Source organism: Nannobrachium achirus (assembly GCF_963921795.1).
Source record: "Nannobrachium achirus genome assembly, chromosome: 6".
In the NCBI taxonomy this organism is placed as follows: domain Eukaryota; kingdom Metazoa; phylum Chordata; class Actinopteri; order Myctophiformes; family Myctophidae; genus Nannobrachium; species Nannobrachium achirus.
In genome coordinates, this window is record NC_137815.1 from 51874197 (window position 1) to 51891696 (window position 17500).

General features: G+C 43.7%; 1 protein-coding gene across 1 annotated transcript in view; it reads left to right on the forward strand.

Annotated features, from left to right (window-relative positions):
• The window catches only part of LOC308286455 (sodium- and chloride-dependent taurine transporter-like), a 49019-nt gene extending 40754 nt beyond the window's left edge, over window positions 1-8265 (forward strand). The window contains exons 14-15 of the mRNA XM_080727479.1: window positions 573-743; window positions 1418-8265. Of these exons, the coding sequence (XP_080583605.1) occupies window positions 573-743; window positions 1418-1591 (345 nt within the window). The 3' untranslated portion in view covers window positions 1592-8265. The remainder of the gene's footprint in view (window positions 1-572; window positions 744-1417) is intronic.
• The last annotated feature ends 9235 nt before the right edge of the window (window positions 8266-17500 follow it).

A 17500-nucleotide genomic window follows, 5' to 3' on the forward strand; every position in this document is an offset into this window, starting at 1 on the left:
ATATCTCCGTATATGGGCATAAAAGGGACACAGACAGATATATGGGCATAAAAGGGACACAGACTGAGATCTCCATGACAGATATCTCCGTATATGGGCATAAAAGGGACACAGACTGATACAGAGAATGGGCATATGGGCAGATACAGAGATCTCCATATATGGGCATATGGGCATAAAATGGACGCAGATATATGGGCATAAAAGGGACACAGACTGAGATCTCCATATATGGGCATATGGGCAGATACAGAGATCTCCATATATGGGCATATGGGCCTAAAATATGGACACAGATAGAGTATATGGGCATAAAAGGGACACAGACAGATACAGAGATCTCCATATAATGGGGTTTGCATTAAAGGGTGGGGCATTCATTCCCTATTTACATCGTTCCCGAGTTGGCCAGGTCGCAAACTCCATATATGGGCATAAATGGGCACAGGCAAACAGATGGTCAAACCAGCTCGGCCGCCCGAAGGGCGGCCGAGCTTCTAGTATATTATAACTAAGCAAATAGTGCACAAAATTAATATGTGTGGGACTTCCCTGTTACTCTTCCTGTGCAGAGCTGCTTCGTCTTCTCATTGGTCAAATACAAGCCACTGACGTACAACAAGGTCTACGAGTATCCTGATTGGTCCATCGGAGTGGGCTGGACCCTGGCCCTGGCCTCCATGATTTGCATCCCCATGGTGGTCGTTATCAAGATCATCCAATCAGATGGGCCGCTCATAGAGGTGGGTGGGGCAAGCATCACATCACATCTGTTATCTTTTTTTTGTTTCATCACTTCCAATTTCACTTGTTCAATCTGTATCCTGTATAGTTCTCTCACCTGATTGGATAAAATTAGTATCCCGACCTGAAAATGTGTTTTCTGTTTACCAAAGCTGGAGGGACAGGGACACTCTGAACAAACACTCTATATACTATAGCAATGATTGCTATAAAAATATAGAGCTATTTAACACAAGTAACACTCCCTAAGGTCGAGTAGCGACCACAGGGGGTACCAGCTAATTTGACCATTTAGACTTTTAAGATATTTTTTATTTTTTTAAAGATCTGTAAACGTTGAGATCTGTACACTTTGAGACACTCAACCAAACTGATCAGAGTTTCAGGTGTGCTGGGCATCAATTGAGCTGATAAAAGAGCATAGTGTGTGGGTGTGACAGGCAAGAGTAACAGCTTAGACTAGAGTAACACAGTGTGACAGGCAAGGGTAACAGCTTAGCGTGACACAACTGCGGCAGGTTTTCACACTAAACTGCTCCCTGTGGTCACAACTACTGTTACTGAACAAACACGCTAGCAGTTACCATAATATAGAGCTATTTTATCTATTAATCTATTATAAACCAAAATATATTTGTATAATTGACTCCGCCCTCTCTCATTCTGTGTGCAGAGGATCAAGGCGGTTGCGGCCCCCGTGAGGGGCGGGGCTAGCTCCCGCCCAGCGGACCACCGCAGCCCCAAGGAACTCTGCGTCCCCCTGGACCCCAACGGGAACAATGGCAAGGCAGGAGGCGGCTTCCTCCTCAAAGGCCCCACCCACACCATCGTAGAGACCATGATGTGAGGGCGAGGGGCTTCCTCTGTGAGAAACGCCCATCTCTCCTCCAACTCTGCCCCAAAATCGCTTCTTCTACTGCTTTCTACGTTCTTTCTACGCTAGCCGGCTTTCTGTATGTCTGTCTGTCTGTCTGTCTGTCTGTCTGTGCGGAAGGCTGGGCAGGGTGTTGACAAAGACTGAAGTACCGTTTCTGTTTTTTTTGGTCAGTTCTTTTTTTGTCGGAGAATTTCCAAAGGTTGTTTTATTTTTTATTTTTATTTAAACAATACTAATTCTGAAGAGGTTTGGGGATTTCTTATTGGATTTAACCAAAAAGGAAATTATTGAGCCATGGCATCAGAATCACTTTTATTGGCTGAGGATAAGAAAACAAAAATGACTTGTTTTTGTTGGCGATATTGGGACTTTGTGACTTACAAAGACTTAAGGCCAGTACATACTACTTCCGACCTTGCAGTTCAGGACAGGCTTTCCGAACTACAGTTAGGAGGGTCAAGACACCTGGAGATGCACGAGTTCCAAGAAAAAAGTTCTGAGACCGCCCATCAGAAGTTCTGAATGACGACAATTTGTGGTCACTGCCCTTTACGAAGAAATGCTCAGACGTCGGAAGGAGTATGGATTGCTCTTTAACGATCGCGTAAGATCACAAAACAAAATCTCCCCTCGCCCCCAGCCATATTTTAAAATACAAAAGACATTTTCACATAGCCGACTAAATTAAATGTCTGTTTGCGATTTTCAATCGGAGGCAGGTCCTGCTCCTCGACGGACAGGACCTCCCTTAACGGAAAAAAGAAGAATACCTTGATTTGCAATCCAAACAGTGAGAATGTAAAAAAAACGCACAGAAAGTCCCAAACCTCCTCGTACAGGGAGCAAAGTGTCCGATGAGGATGTGAAATGTGACGTACTTGTCTACCCTTATCGTCTGTGGCGTACCGTGTCGTTGTAGCTTATCTATCTATCTATCTATCTATCTATCTATCTATCTATCTATCTATCTGTCTTAGACCGTTTACAGTTCTGTAGTGACTGCATTAGGTGCTCTCCCTTGCCTACCCAAATTACAAAAAAAGTTCTTTATTTTCTACAGAGGAAGTTACATTGTTATTGTTCTTTTTTCCTCCGTCAATGTTTATAATGTTTTTTTGTTTTGTTTTTTTATTAAGACTATATAATGGTATTCTCTATTGATGATAATTGCTGTAGTTTTACATAGAAGGAAAAAAAAAACCTTTTTGGAATCAGATGAAACATTACTAAGCTATTGTACTTTACAGAAAGGCCGTTTATGCATTTATGTCTATATGTGTCAATATGAATTTATAGCTTTTCCTGTTGTGTAAATATACAGTTGTGGGCCATGTTCCACTTAGCATGCTAACTGATGCTAATCCCGTTAGCACGCTAACTGATGCTAATCCAACGCGTTGTGTTATGGCCACGGTTCGAATGGAGCTTTTTTTTTCCTTTTATACATTTAGAGAGCGAAATTCAGTCAAGTAGCCCTTTTCTCCGCAATTTAGTCGTTACTCCCACTGCTTGCCACTGTTTTGTCCTGGCTCACTTGCCAGTGAGGAGCCCCCACCGGGAGGTCGAGCCTCTGTCCTACTCCTCCCATTCAACATTCCCCATTGATAGGCTCCAAACCCCAGCCCGTAGGAGTCGCTGGTACGGCGTCGAGGCTCAGAGCACGTTACGAATCGAACCCTGGTTGTAGCCAACCGTTGAAAGGCCAAGGTTGGTCAGTTGGACACCAGACTGACATATCATGCGTTTCACTGCCTTTTATCAACAAACACCCAACCTGATCTTTGTGAGATCTGGTGAACGGTCTGCGTTGGACAACGCCAACCAATCCCAGAAAGAGTTTGACCTGAATGGACGCGGGTTGGCAGCCATGTTTTTGAACCTGTCCCTTCTCAAGAAATTTCCAGACTGATTCTAATATACTTTAAAATGGATGAAGAATGAATATCAGGAACCAACGTTTCCTTGTTCTATGATTGGTTTATAAATACTATTCAACAAGACCATTATAAATCAAAATCCCAAACTCTACTAGTTGCTTAGCAACGGCCAATGAGGAGGGTGGAGCATGGCTGCCAGTGGCTGCATCGTATTTGCCCATAGATTTGATCATTGAATAGCGCTGAATGAACACATTGTGTTATGACTCCGTGCCATCATCAGTGTTGAACACTTCTGGGTGGCCTAGATAAAAAATCTATTTTGGAACATGGCCCACTATATATATATATCTACATTCTGTGGGCAACAAAAAACAACGACTTTTACAATCCTCAAAAATAATACTTCTCTGTGTACCTCAAAAAGCTGCGTAATAGGTCTACTTACGACTAAATGTGTTTTTATTAGACATCAACGCTGATTATTACAACGATAAATAGCATTATGATTGTTATTTTTTATATTGTCTGCATACATAGAGGTTCTGTTAGTCGTTGCTGGTGGGTGGAAACCTTGTATGTCCAAAACCAATCCCTTTTTATTATCATAAAAAAACTTTTTTCACAAAAAACATTGTGAAAAAAACAATCGACAAGCTCACTTGTAGATCAGCTATTTTCACTACTTTTGTGCCAACCTCTTGTATGATGAAGTTGGGCATTGAATTATGAAAAAGCATAAAAAGATTGAGAAATATGAGGTTTCTGCCTGACAGCAATGTTGTGTAAGGTCATTCACTCAGGTGCTCTACTTTAATAAGGTGAAAGAAAACTACTCAAGATAATTTACTACAGTAAAATGTATTTAATTAATTCTCCATTAGGCTACAAGTAAAAGACCCGTACAGCTTTTGCCAAAAAAAAGTCTACAACTCTTAACACATTGCACTGTGTCGTGAGCTTGTAAATCGGCTATTTTCAAATGGACGGCCATTAATAATCTAAATCTACAACATAACTAATTGTAGTTGAGTAAAACAATATTTGGCCCCTGAGATGAAGCAGAGTAGAAGTATAAAGTATTGGAAAATAGAAATACTTACCCTAAGTAAAGTAAAGTAACTTCAAAGCTGTATTTTAGTGCAGAACTTGAGTAAAATACTTAAATACTTTCCACCACCGTCCTTTAGGATTGTCAAACCTTTTTTTTTTTTTTTTTTTTTTTTATCTTTACGGCTACATTCACGCCCAGCGCCAAAGACGAGGTTATTTTAATGTTTAAATTTTAAAGGAATACTTAATTCAAAAAAGAGATGAGTAAGTGATTGGGAAAAAAATCTGTTTTTTGGGTGAAGTAGTATTCCTTTAATACCAACTATAGGGCACAATTCTAATCTCGTCTGATGGTTCTGGCTTTGCAAAACCTAAAACAAAACAATACTAAAAACTTTTCTCCAAGTCCCTTTAATCATAGCTAAATATACTCATCAATTCTGCATTGGCGCGTGCTCAGTGTCTCTACGAGGCCTACAGGCATATAGGGACAATCGTTATCTTTTATCGCGATAAAAAGTATTTACGCTCACAATAATCATATCGCAGAGATTTACATTTACGGTGACATTGTCCTTCATACACTGAACCTGAGTTGGCTTTGTACCGCTCTTTGCCCCAATAATTGCTGATCTACAAGCTCACAACGTTTGTGAAATTTTAGATCAGCTATTTTTGCCCACAGTACTCGTTGTCATGAAATGTTCATATAGTCTCATCCTTAGTACAGACATACTCCCATTCTCCATGTTTCAATATATTCTAATATCCATCTCCTCTACTCCTCCTTCCGACACCATGGCGGTGTCGCAGTCAAAACGGTGACCCGCCAAACAGTGTTAATTTTGTTGACTGGAAACGATGACAAAAAATGTCCGTTGACCATTTCGTCCATTAATACTCAAATGATATTAAATGAATCAGATGGCGTCCTGGCTTCTCTGCCCTTTCTCTCTCACCAATAAAACACCATTTAGTTAAAGCAAAACACCCACGTCTCTGAGTGTTGCGCCGAATGTGGTGACCTATCGAATTCTGTGACGGAAGCCGTTCCTCCCGTCCAGAGGGATAGGAGATAAATCATGATGCTTTCGACCAATGATCAAAAAGTGACAGGAAAGTGACTGCTAGTGTCGTAAAATCAATGACACTTTTAGTGACTCTTTGTAGGTTCCATGTCTATATGCCAGTGTGCACAAACTAGACTAAAATGTGGAGAAGAGATCCAGTAGAACTATAAGACAAGTTATTCTGAATTTCAGGTGAAAGCACACTAGCTAATGTTATTTCAATAGGTAAGCTAATGTGTTTACGTTAAACTTGAAATACAATTGTTCCTAAATTAAAAGATTTATCGACAGTTTCACTGTCCTCAAATTGAGAAAATACAAACAAAAACAAAAAACAGGCGCATTTCTTGCAGTGGAATTCTGGACAGGTTCCTCTTGCCAATATGGCCGCCGCTCCGTTGACGCGTGACCCAGAAGCCATTGGGGCGTCTGTGTATGTCTGTGCCTTCAACACCAAGGACCATGGCACTCTCTGTGACGGCTGCCTACAACGTTTACTGTTTTATAAGCGTATACATTCATCCAAGTTAATCTAACCATAATGGGTTAGTTAATAATGATATTATAGACATATCAGTGTGATAAAGATCATGTTTACAGACAATTCCCCACAAGTCACTTGAATACTGATACAACTTTTGATATGTTTTTTGTATGTGGTCATATCATAAAAAAACAGTGGTGGACAAAGGGCTCAACAGCACCAAAGTATATATACTCCAGGTAAAATATTACTCGACTACAAGTGAAAGTTGCTCTGGCAAATGTGTACTTGTTAAAGTGCTGGTGACAAAAAAAAAACAATAAAGAAAAAAGACTAAATTATTCAAAAGTACATGCTTCTAAAAAATATATCGGTATTGACAACAACGATCTAAACATGTTATCTTCTCTATATTTGAAATAGAGTTTAAAAAGTTCATTCATAATGTACTTTTTCCAAAATGACAATATTTGTCTTTGAAATGTAGCGGAGTGAAAGTCAAAGAGTTACAGATACTCAGGTTACTCAAGTAAAGTATTGATTCTCAACTTAAATGTACTTTGTTACTGTCCATCACTGTTCACATCATAAACCTAACCAGGACCAGATGTGTTATTTATAATTATGGTATATCAAACTATTCCTCTAACTATAAACTGCCATGTGAAAGTCTCCATTTTGATATTAAACAATAGAGCTTGGAAATAAGCATTTTAATACAAACTCTACTAAACATTTCTGCTTGGTGATCAATAAAGTTTTGTTTGATCTTATCTTATATAAAGCAAACTAAACCTGGACAACTACAACACAAACTGTGAAAGTCACTGTCAGAGTTAAATAAAATAAAATAAAGAGCTTAGTGTATGAGAGCTAAAATTCGGGGCCAGGTTCTCTAAAATGTCAGGTTGAAATCGTGTGTTGATTTATACTGCCTACATCTCTTTATCTGTGCTCCACTCCCTCTGCCTTCTCACACTCCCCGCCCAGTCGGCCCTAAAAGAAAAAAAAAACTATACAAGCTTCCTGTTCAAAAAAACAAATCCCAGTTCGATTTTTAAAGAAAATGTTGAAGATTTGTATATTGATTTTATTGTTTGGTCAGAGACGCTACATTAGTGAGAAATATATGAAAATAAATAAATGGAAGCATCAGTAATGCATTAATAAGGCATTAATTTATGCGATAATTATGCACAATTCAAGTACGTATACCGCGGAATGTCGTTAATGTGAAAGATCGCTCCCGAGCGAAAGAAAAAAAAACAAGAGTTCTGAAGATTCTATTTTTAAGTGAATGGAAGACGAAAAAAAGAATTTGTTTCTTTTATTTTTTATTTTCATGTTTTATTGTTGTAATATTATTCTTTTTGTATTGTCTGTCACTCACATTTTTGCCTTTTTGTATTCCAAATAGAAATTTGTATTTGACCTCTTGTCACGTACAACTGTCAATCAAAGAGAAAAAGAAAAAAACTAAACAAAGCGGAAGGCGGACGAGAAGCTGCGATTTGTATAAACGTGCAATACTTTGTAGAAAGAGAAAGTATTTTTTTCATGCTGTTTTCATTTATTTTTTGTTTTCCAGTAGGTGGTACTATGACCAGTGGGCCAGGACAAAGTACCTTGCTTGAGCACTGAAGTGTACTCGAGTACTTTAGATACTTGTGGTTGAATATTACTCCACTATACAAGTGAAAGTAGGCTATAGCTCAAATTTGTCCTTGAGTTATATGGAGTATTGTATTTGCTTTTTAAAGGAATACTTGGCTATTCGAAAGTACAAAACGTATCAATAAAAGTGACACTTTGTGAGCTTGTAGATCGGGCTATTTTCAGTATGCGTGAAATATGAAGTGCTTAATTCTTTGAAAGTAAACGTAATGGAGTGAAAGTATCCAAAAATACATACACTCAAGCCAAGTACTCAGACTCAAAATGAACTACAGTACTCAAGTGATTAGTACTTTGTTCCTGTCTACCACTGGTACTGACTTTGCGAGTAGCCTGTGAATTCTTGAAAACAAGAATTTTTGTCCATTTTCAGGGGCCAATTTCAATTAAAAGCGTACAAAAAATGCTCTATACAGTTATAAAAACCAAACGGATTTTAAGCTACTCCAATTCATATCTTGTGATTTGAAGATGCACTGAGAATAAAAAAAACAATGATTTTAACATTGTCAGACAAATGTGCCTGTGTTTTATTTCCAGTTGTCTGTTATGGAGAGTGACTATGTTTTGTCATAAAACTGCTAAGTTGTTTTCAACCAGTGGTCCTTGAGAGGGTTCCAGGTGGTCCCCAGCTAAATGATGGAGAGTTGGTAACCAAATGGACCCTTAAGCCCGTATCAGAGTCGGGTCCGCGGTGTAGTGCCGTGTAGTCTTTTTGAGTCATAAAACTACAACATTAACGCTCAAAAAGACTACACGGCACTACACCGCGGACCCGACTCTGATACGGGCTTTATAGATCTTTAACTCTTGTTCACTAGTACAGACCACGCCTTCAAACCAAACACTGTTAAACATTCTTTATTTAGAAAAGAAGGAGATGAAACCTGTCAGGATGATAATTGGTTATGCATGGATGGAATGGCGGGAGGGAAGAGAATGAGGATGTCGCTGAGTAGCGGATGGGAAGGGAAGGATAGGGAGTGGGGGATGAAAGTGAAGTTGGAAGGGCCGTGATGTGAGGACGGGGAAGGTGAGGATGTAAGGAGTGAGGATGAGGGGGTGATGATAGGGGCATGGATGGCAACGGTGGAGGGGGGAGGTGGGGATGAAGGGAGTGAGGATGGGGAGTGAGGATTAAGGGGCGATGAAGAGGATGTGAGCTGAAGGGAGTGAGCGAAGGGATGATGTTGGCGAGGGAGGTTAGTGCGAATGGGGCGCGAATGAGTGAGGGGTGTGTGGCCGAAGGCCTGTAGGGCGTAGCCCTGATGGGGAGGAGTGTGGCCGAAGGCCTGTAGGGCGTAGCCCTGATGGGGGATGATAGGGGTGGGGACGCGGCCGGAGGCCGGTGGGCTGCTGCCCGATGGATGCATGACCATAGGTTCCAGGGGGGTGAAGACCCTGAGAGTTTGGCTTGGGATCTGAGAGCAATGGCGTTCATATCAGCAGTAGTCCGTGGACTGGCCATCACTCAGAGACCCCCATCTGGAACCTGAAATTGGAAAATAGGTTAGTATGTAGGATGGGAGGGAGGGTGGGATGCGAAGTACTAAGCACAAGAGACAGTAAAGACTGGCAGGTTTAAATACACCTCCTTATTGGCAATGGGTGGAGCATGAATCAGTTACCATGGCAGCTGTGCCACTGTGGATGGCAAGGGTGGAGCTATGATCAGTTACCATGGCATATAATTTGAGGGAGGAGTCGACTCAGTTACTGTGGTGATAGGTAAGTTTGTCACCTGGGTAGTAGGGAATAGGGATGAGTAGAAGAGAGAATGTAATAACATCTCATTTATTTGAAGGCGTAGTCTTCCTCCTGAACATACGTTGTACCAACTCCATTTCACTAGTACAGACCACGCCTTCAAACCAAACACTGTTAAACATTCTTTATTTAGAAAAGAAGGAGATGAAACCTGTCAGGATGATAATTGGTTATGCATGGATGGAATGGCGGGAGGGAAGAGAATGAGGATGTCGCTGAGTAGCGGATGGGAAGGGAAGGATAGGGAGTGGGGGATGAAAGTGAAGTTGGAAGGGCCGTGATGTGAGGACGGGGAAGGTGAGGATGTAAGGAGTGAGGATGAGGGGGTGATGATAGGGGCATGGATGGCAACGGTGGAGGGGGGAGGTGGGGATGAAGGGAGTGAGGATGGGGAGTGAGGATTAAGGGGCGATGAAGAGGATGTGAGCTGAAGGGAGTGAGCGAAGGGATGATGTTGGCGAGGGAGGTTAGTGCGAATGGGGCGCGAATGAGTGAGGGGTGTGTGGCCGAAGGCCTGTAGGGCGTAGCCCTGATGGGGAGGAGTGTGGCCGAAGGCCTGTAGGGCGTAGCCCTGATGGGGGATGATAGGGGTGGGGACGCGGCCGGAGGCCGGTGGGCTGCTGCCCGATGGATGCATGACCATAGGTTCCAGGGGGGTGAAGACCCTGAGAGTTTGGCTTGGGATCTGAGAGCAATGGCGTTCATATCAGCAGTAGTCCGTGGACTGGCCATCACTCAGAGACCCCAAAGAGGAAAACATAATCATAAGATGATTAGAACATTAACTGGACAAGGATTTCGTGAGTGTTTCTGAGGTTTAGGAGGAGAGAACATCTGTGGAGAGAGTCAGGACAGGGAGAGAAGTGGACAGGTAGTTGGGCCATGCTAGAAATTCAGAGGGATAGCATCGTTGGTGTAAATTAGTTGTAAGTTAAGTCAGATGGAATGTTGATCCATGCATTAGTTAGAGGCAAGCACCCTTGAGGTCTTTTCCTGGGAACAACCCGGGAGAGTAAAGGAAGGTTAGTTTAGTTCGATCGGTGTGAACGATATGGGGTGTAGATAGGGGTGACAATTGGTTGTACGGGTGTATGAGGAAGGAGCGGCTGGACGGTACGGAGACCCAAAAGAAGCCGCGACAAGATCTGGTGGATCTCAGATGGCACGGGTGGACAGGAGGAATGGGTTAGGGTAATCGTAGCAGTGAATACTGGAGTGAATACTGGAGTGAATACTGGAATGAATACACTGGAATGAATACTTACGCTGTAATGAATACACTGGAATGAATACGCTGGAATGAATACTGGACCTGGAATGAATACACTGGAATGAATACACTGGAATGAATACACTGGAATGAATACACTGGAATGAATACGCTGGAATGAATACTGGACCTGGAATGAATACACTGGAATGAATACTGGACCTGGAATGGATACTGGACCTGGAAAAAATACCGGACCTGGAATGAATACACTGGAAATGAATACTGGACCTGGAATGAATACACTGGAATGAATACACCACTGGAATGAATACTGGACCTGGAAAGAATACACTGGAATGAATACACTGGAATGAATACTGGACCTGGAATGAATACACTGGAATGAATACACTGGAATGAATACACTGGAATGAATACTGGACCTGGAATGAATACACAGGAATGAATACACTGGAATGAATACTGGACCTGGAATGAATACACTGGAATGAATACACTGGAATGAATACACTGGAATGAATAATGGAATGAGTAATGGAATTAACCGGCGTGGGTTAATGGGGGGAATGGGGATGGTGGGAGACGGACCGGGTACAGAGAACCTGTTGAGTTGCATTTATTGAACATTTGTGACGTGGAAACATGCGTGACATAGAAATGCATTTGGTATGGTGGAGGCTGAAGTGGGGAATAGAGAAGAATAATGGAATGAATAATGGAATGAATAATGGAATGAACCGGCGTGGGTTAACGGGGGGAATGGAGGTTAGAAATGGAGGCGGTTAGCGGGGACGGACGCTGAGTTGCATATTGAGAATGAGAAAGAGGAAGGGAGGGAGGGAAGGAGGCACAGAAGGAGGAAGGGAGGAGGGAGGGAGCGAGGGAAGGAGGCACATAAGGAGGAAGGGAGGGAGGGAAGGAAGGAGGCATAGGAGGGCGGGAGAGGGGGAGGGAGGGAGGAGAAGGGAGGGAGGGAGGAGGGGAAGTGAATGATGGATGGATGGAGGGAGGGAGGGGGGGGGGGGGGGTAATGGCTGAACGGGACCAGCTGGATTTTAACTTGGTGTAGGCCAACGTGTCCGCTGTGCCGGTTGGAGGAGGCATGCTGTGCCGGTTGGAGGAGGCACGCTGTGCCGGTCGGGGGGAGGAGGAGGCACGCTGTGCCGGTCGGAGGGAGGAGGAGGCACGCTGTGCCGGTTGGAGGAGGCACGCTGTGCCGGTTGGAGGAGGAGGCACGCTGTGCCGGTTGGAGGAGGCACGCTGTGCCGGTCGGAGGGAGGAGGAGGTATTCATCATGGGCTGCTTTGAGGGAGCCTGGAGGTGGTGGGAATGGGTGGGCATGCGACATGGGCTGTGGAACTTCGTACCTGGAAATTGCATGACAAAACAAACAAGGGAACAGTTGTGAACGTGGTTAGCAGTGGAAGCCGAGTAGGCTGTCGCTGGCTATATCGCTGCTGGACTGAAGGCAGCTGTGGGTGGGAGGGGATGTTGTAATGGTTTAACACTGGAAGCCAGGTAGGCAGTCGCAGGCTATGGCTGCTAGGCTTAAAGGCAGCCGTGATAGTAAAGGCTAGGAGGGGATGTTGTAGTGGTATAGCACTGGAAGCCGGGTAGGCAGTCGCTGGCTATGGCTGCTGCCTGGGCTGAAGGCAGCCGTAATTGAAATGGCTAGAAGGGGAAGTTGTAATGGTTTAGCACTGGAAGCCAAGTAGGCAGTCGCTGGCTATGGTTACTGGGCTGAAGGCAGACGTGAAGGAATGGCTAGAGGGGGATGTTGTAAAGGTTAGCACTGGAAGCCAGGCAGGCAATCGCTGGCTGTGGCTAGAGGCCTAGACCAGCTATGGATGCAATGTTGGTAGGTGTAGTTTGGAATAAATGCTGAGCCTGCCTTAAATGGTGCAATGGTTACTGTGGAATTCTGCCTGGGCATACGAGGATAGGGACGGAATGTAATGCGACGATGTGATGTCACGACAATGTGTTGTCATGGGTCAGCTATAGACATACAGCATAGCATTCAATGGGCATACGAGGGACATTAGCAGAATATATTCCACGATGATGTGATGTCGCAACAATGTGATGTCGTAGGTCAGCTCTAGACATGCGGTATAACATACAAAGGCATACAAGAGACACAGGCAGAATATGATGTCACGATGAGATGTCACGACGATAGAAGTCATAACGGGTTAGCAGCTATAGACATTGAGGCATTACTCACTCACAGGCATACGTATGGACAAGGTGTGACAGTTTTCATAGTTGACTGTGACCTACGTTTGCAAGACAATCAACACATGGAGGTGGCAGAGAGCATGTGCGTAAAAATGTATGCATGAAGATTAGGTGGTGGAGAATGTGGGGAGGGGAGGTGAATGTCACGTTTTAATCAATAGCGCGATGGGACGCTGATGAGAGAAATAGTGTGGGGAGTGGTTAATAACCCGAAGGGATGGGTGGATGTATGGATGATTAGATAAGCTGTTTAGGATCATACGGTGTTAGCTTTTAGACACCGTTTATTAGATATAGAACAAAATGTTGAGCTGGTGGGGACGATGGGGGGGAGGAGTGGTGACTATGGACAGATAGATGTATGGATGAATATGGTTCAGAGCTTGTTGGATCACAGTGAATGTAGGGCTGCAATGGAAATGACTTAGATGGACATTCTTGTAGCAAAATGTGTGGGTTGTGGAGATGAATAAGAGGCAGTAAAAGGAGGCAAGATAGGTAAACGTTTAGCAATTCAATGGCAATGGAAAATGAATGAAGTAGGGAGGACTTTAAAAGTGGGAAATTAATGGGCGATTGAGTAGAATAATGAATGGAGGGTGAACAAATTAATTGGAGGGGAATGAAATTTCGGGTTGCTGGTTGCTCCCACCAACCTTGCATGGAATGTCAAGTTACTGGTTGCTCCCACCAACCTTACATATTAGCACCACGTTATGCGATTAAGGTGACGCAGTTGTACTCTTTAGAATTGATCAGGCATGGTCGGGTAAGCATGTAACATTCAAGCAAACAGGGCAGTATGATGGGATGGTAGATTATTATGACTTAAGGAGGGGAAAGTTTGATAGTCAGGAAGTTGAAGTTAACTTAGCTTGTGTGTTGTTGCTTGGGAATGTTTGAGTCAGATGGTGCGGCTCAAAGCAGGGCGGCTCTGGACCTGGGAAGGCGTCTGAAGTTGTGTATTTTGCGCTGGCTCGGCGCAGGGCAGCTCTGGATCTGGGAGACGTCATGGAAGTGCAGCGAGGGTCCTGTGTTGTGTGCCGGTTTGGATGGAGGAGCGGGAGGGAGAGAAATGCTTCTCTGATCATAGACAGTGTGGAGTCTGTACCCGAGACGTGGAGCGGTTGAGCCATGGTGGCGTTGTACAGAACCGGGGATATCCGACGCCGTGACTCGCGGCCCGCGAGGCGACATGAACCGGGGATATCTGACGAGAAGCGGCCGCGGGTAATAGTGGGGGTTTGAGTTGGAGTCTGAAGACGGTAGAACCGTGTTGCGTTTGTTTCGCTTGCCGCGACCGACGCTGGAAGTCAAAAATATGACGCTGGAGTACGAAATGACGCCGTGGCTGGAGTTAGTGGCTTCTGTCTGATGTTGCACTGAAGGAGGAAACAGGCTGAGACTGTCCACGGTACGTAATTAATAACTTAATTAGCCTACTTTTAATCGGTCAGTGACTCGGCAGAGAACGCAGCTTGTGTGCATCGTACGTGAAGGCAGGTGACTGAAGCAAGTGACGTGGCGTACTTCATGCGAAGTACTAAGCACAAGAGACAGTAAAGACTGGCAGGTTTAAATACACCTCCTTATTGGCAATGGGTGGAGCATGAATCAGTTACCATGGCAGCTGTGCCACTGTGGATGGCAAGGGTGGAGCTATGATCAGTTACCATGGCATATAATTTGAGGGAGGAGTCGACTCAGTTACTGTGGTGATAGGTAAGTTTGTCACCTGGGTAGTAGGGAATAGGGATGAGTAGAAGAGAGAATGTAATAACATCTCATTTATTTGAAGGCGTAGTCTTCCTCCTGAACATACGTTGTACCAACTCCATTAAAAGGAAGTGTAAAACTCTTGAGAGTAAAATGAAACTCACAGGTCAATTTGGTTTCATTTTACACTATCAAGAGTTAAATTATTCTTAAACATCGGCATAACTTAATTTATTGCATTACTTAAGAAGTCTACACAATTACAGAATTTAGAGAATGTGTTATTTTGGTGAACGTTTGCCTGATATACCTATCTCTCCTTTGGAATTAGACAGTAGCTATGCAACTCCCCTAAAAGCTTTTGTCCAATGCTAGCTTAGCAACCGGCAGCTTGCCAAGGCTGTTGCCAAGGCAAACCTTGGCAAGCAGGAAGTTATTCTAAGCTAGCATTGGACAAAAGCTTTTTGGGAGGGGCATACCTACTGGCTAATTGTGGACAAAATCTTATTTTGGGTCTGAGAGGCTTAATCTCATCAAATGGTGTTCTGTGGCTCAAATGCCTAATACATAAAGGACCTTGATGTGAAAAAAAGGTTATTGGTTCTCAAACATTTTCATGTCAAGGACGCCCAAAATAAATGTGTATTTGGCTGTGGACCCCCATATTAAAATATCATGTGCCAGTGACTACCACATACAATAGTTGTGTTGTTAAATTGTGTTGTTTCAGATATACTTTTTTTTTTAAAGATTGTTTGAAAATAGAAGCTCTACAATGTGAGATGCTGATGTATAGGATTAAAGGTGTTAAAGTTGTTTTTTTTATAACTTTTATTAACTCATTTTGCTGGGGACCCCATGGAACCCCCTCAAGGACTCCTGAGGGTTCCCGGACCCCACTGTACTATCACTGTACGATGTCACAGAGGTCTGTTAAAAACTGCCAACCGGAGTTAACCATTAATTATGTCTTCAACAGGGGGTCCAGGACTGCTAGGGGTCCTCAGAGTTGCTACAGGGGACCCCATGAATCTTTGTTTGCGATAGGAACTTTTTACATTAACCACTGGAACCCTAGCAACCTTGTATCTCTCTCTCTCTCTCTCTCTCTCTCTCTCTCTCTCTCTCTCTCTCTCTCTCTCTCTCTCTCTCTCTCTCTCTGTATCTCCTCTGTCTCTCTTTCTCCCTCTCTCTTTCTTACCCCCGACACAGGCAGATGGCTGCTAAGAGGCTGGGTTTCTTCCAGTTAATGGGGAGTCTTCCATTGCCACTGTCGCAAAAGTGCTTGCTCAGGGTGGTACACTCGGGTCTCTGCTCTACATGTAAAGTGTCATGTTGTTGTGAACACTAATAAAATTGAATCGCTTCTCGCCCTTAGGACGTCTTACTGGTATGGTTTAGCCAAGGACATGTTTATTCATTAGGCCTACATGACTGAACGCTGATGTAGTCACACCAGGGGGCACTCACTGCCTAGGAGGCAGAATATGTTGCTTATGGTGCTTCCCTGTATATTGAAGAATCAAAACTTCAACGTTATTTTTTACAACCATACACACACACACACACACACACACACACACACACACACACACACACACACACACACACACACACACACACAATGTGTGCTCACAGGCATTACATAAGTGATCTGATTGTTTAGGACACCGAAGTCAGCAATTGACGCACAAGATCAGCATATAACGCACGCATGCATGTACACACGCATGCACACACTGATGGGATTAAGCTCTTCAGCAGGGTAGGAAAAATATAACATGCATGCACACGCACGCACACAACTCACAGATCACAGCCTCGATCAATCCAAACAACACACATTAATCACACTAGTTCAACATTCAATTCAACATTAGATATTTGCTTCAACCTTTCACACATCTCATTCCAAAACAGAAGTACATTTATCATTACAGTCAGAGGCGTCACACTGGGGGAGTTACTAGGGCCCAAGGTGGAGTGGCCCTAGTAACTTTAGCTATTGAAAAAAATAGCAGATATACAAGCTCACAGCGCGGCACCGAGTGCCGCGCTGTGAGCTTATAGATCTGCTATTTTTTTAAAGTCGTGAAAATGTGTGCAAATCTTTTAATATAGGGCTCTATGTATTTTTTTAAGGGACACGGTGGTGCAGTGGTTAGCACTTCTCCTCACAGCCAGAAGGTCCTGGGTTCGATTCCCGCCGGGGGAAGCTGTGGGTGCTGGGGGTGTGTTCCTCCACCTGCGTCATCAGCACCCACACCCTAGGTGGGGTTGGCGATAGGGCCTTTCTGTGTTGAGTTTGCATGTTCTCCCCGTGTCTCCTTGGGCATAGGCCCTCACACAAAAACATGCAGTAGTCCTGGTTTCTATACTACCTCCCCCTAGCCAGCCGGGTGCTCCCCAATGTCCCCTGGCGCGGCAGGGGGAGAGCGGAAACCAGGACTATAGGTTAGGTAGTCACCGGGTGAGAAGAATGGGTTGCAAAAAAACGTGGGGAAAAAAAAATATATATATATATGTATTTTTTTAGCGAACGTTTGTAACTCAAATCTTTGCTTCTGGGTGGTCCCTGGAATGGGGGTCCGTGGCCAAATACACCACTGACATGGAAACATAGGTTTCTTGCACACATTTAAAAAAATCACACCCGTGTGAAGTGGAGCTGTGTGTGTGTGTGTGTGTGTGTGTGTGTGTGTGTGTGTGGATCATGTGTACCGATTTGTGTGACATTTGAAGAAAATATGTAGGAAAAGGAGC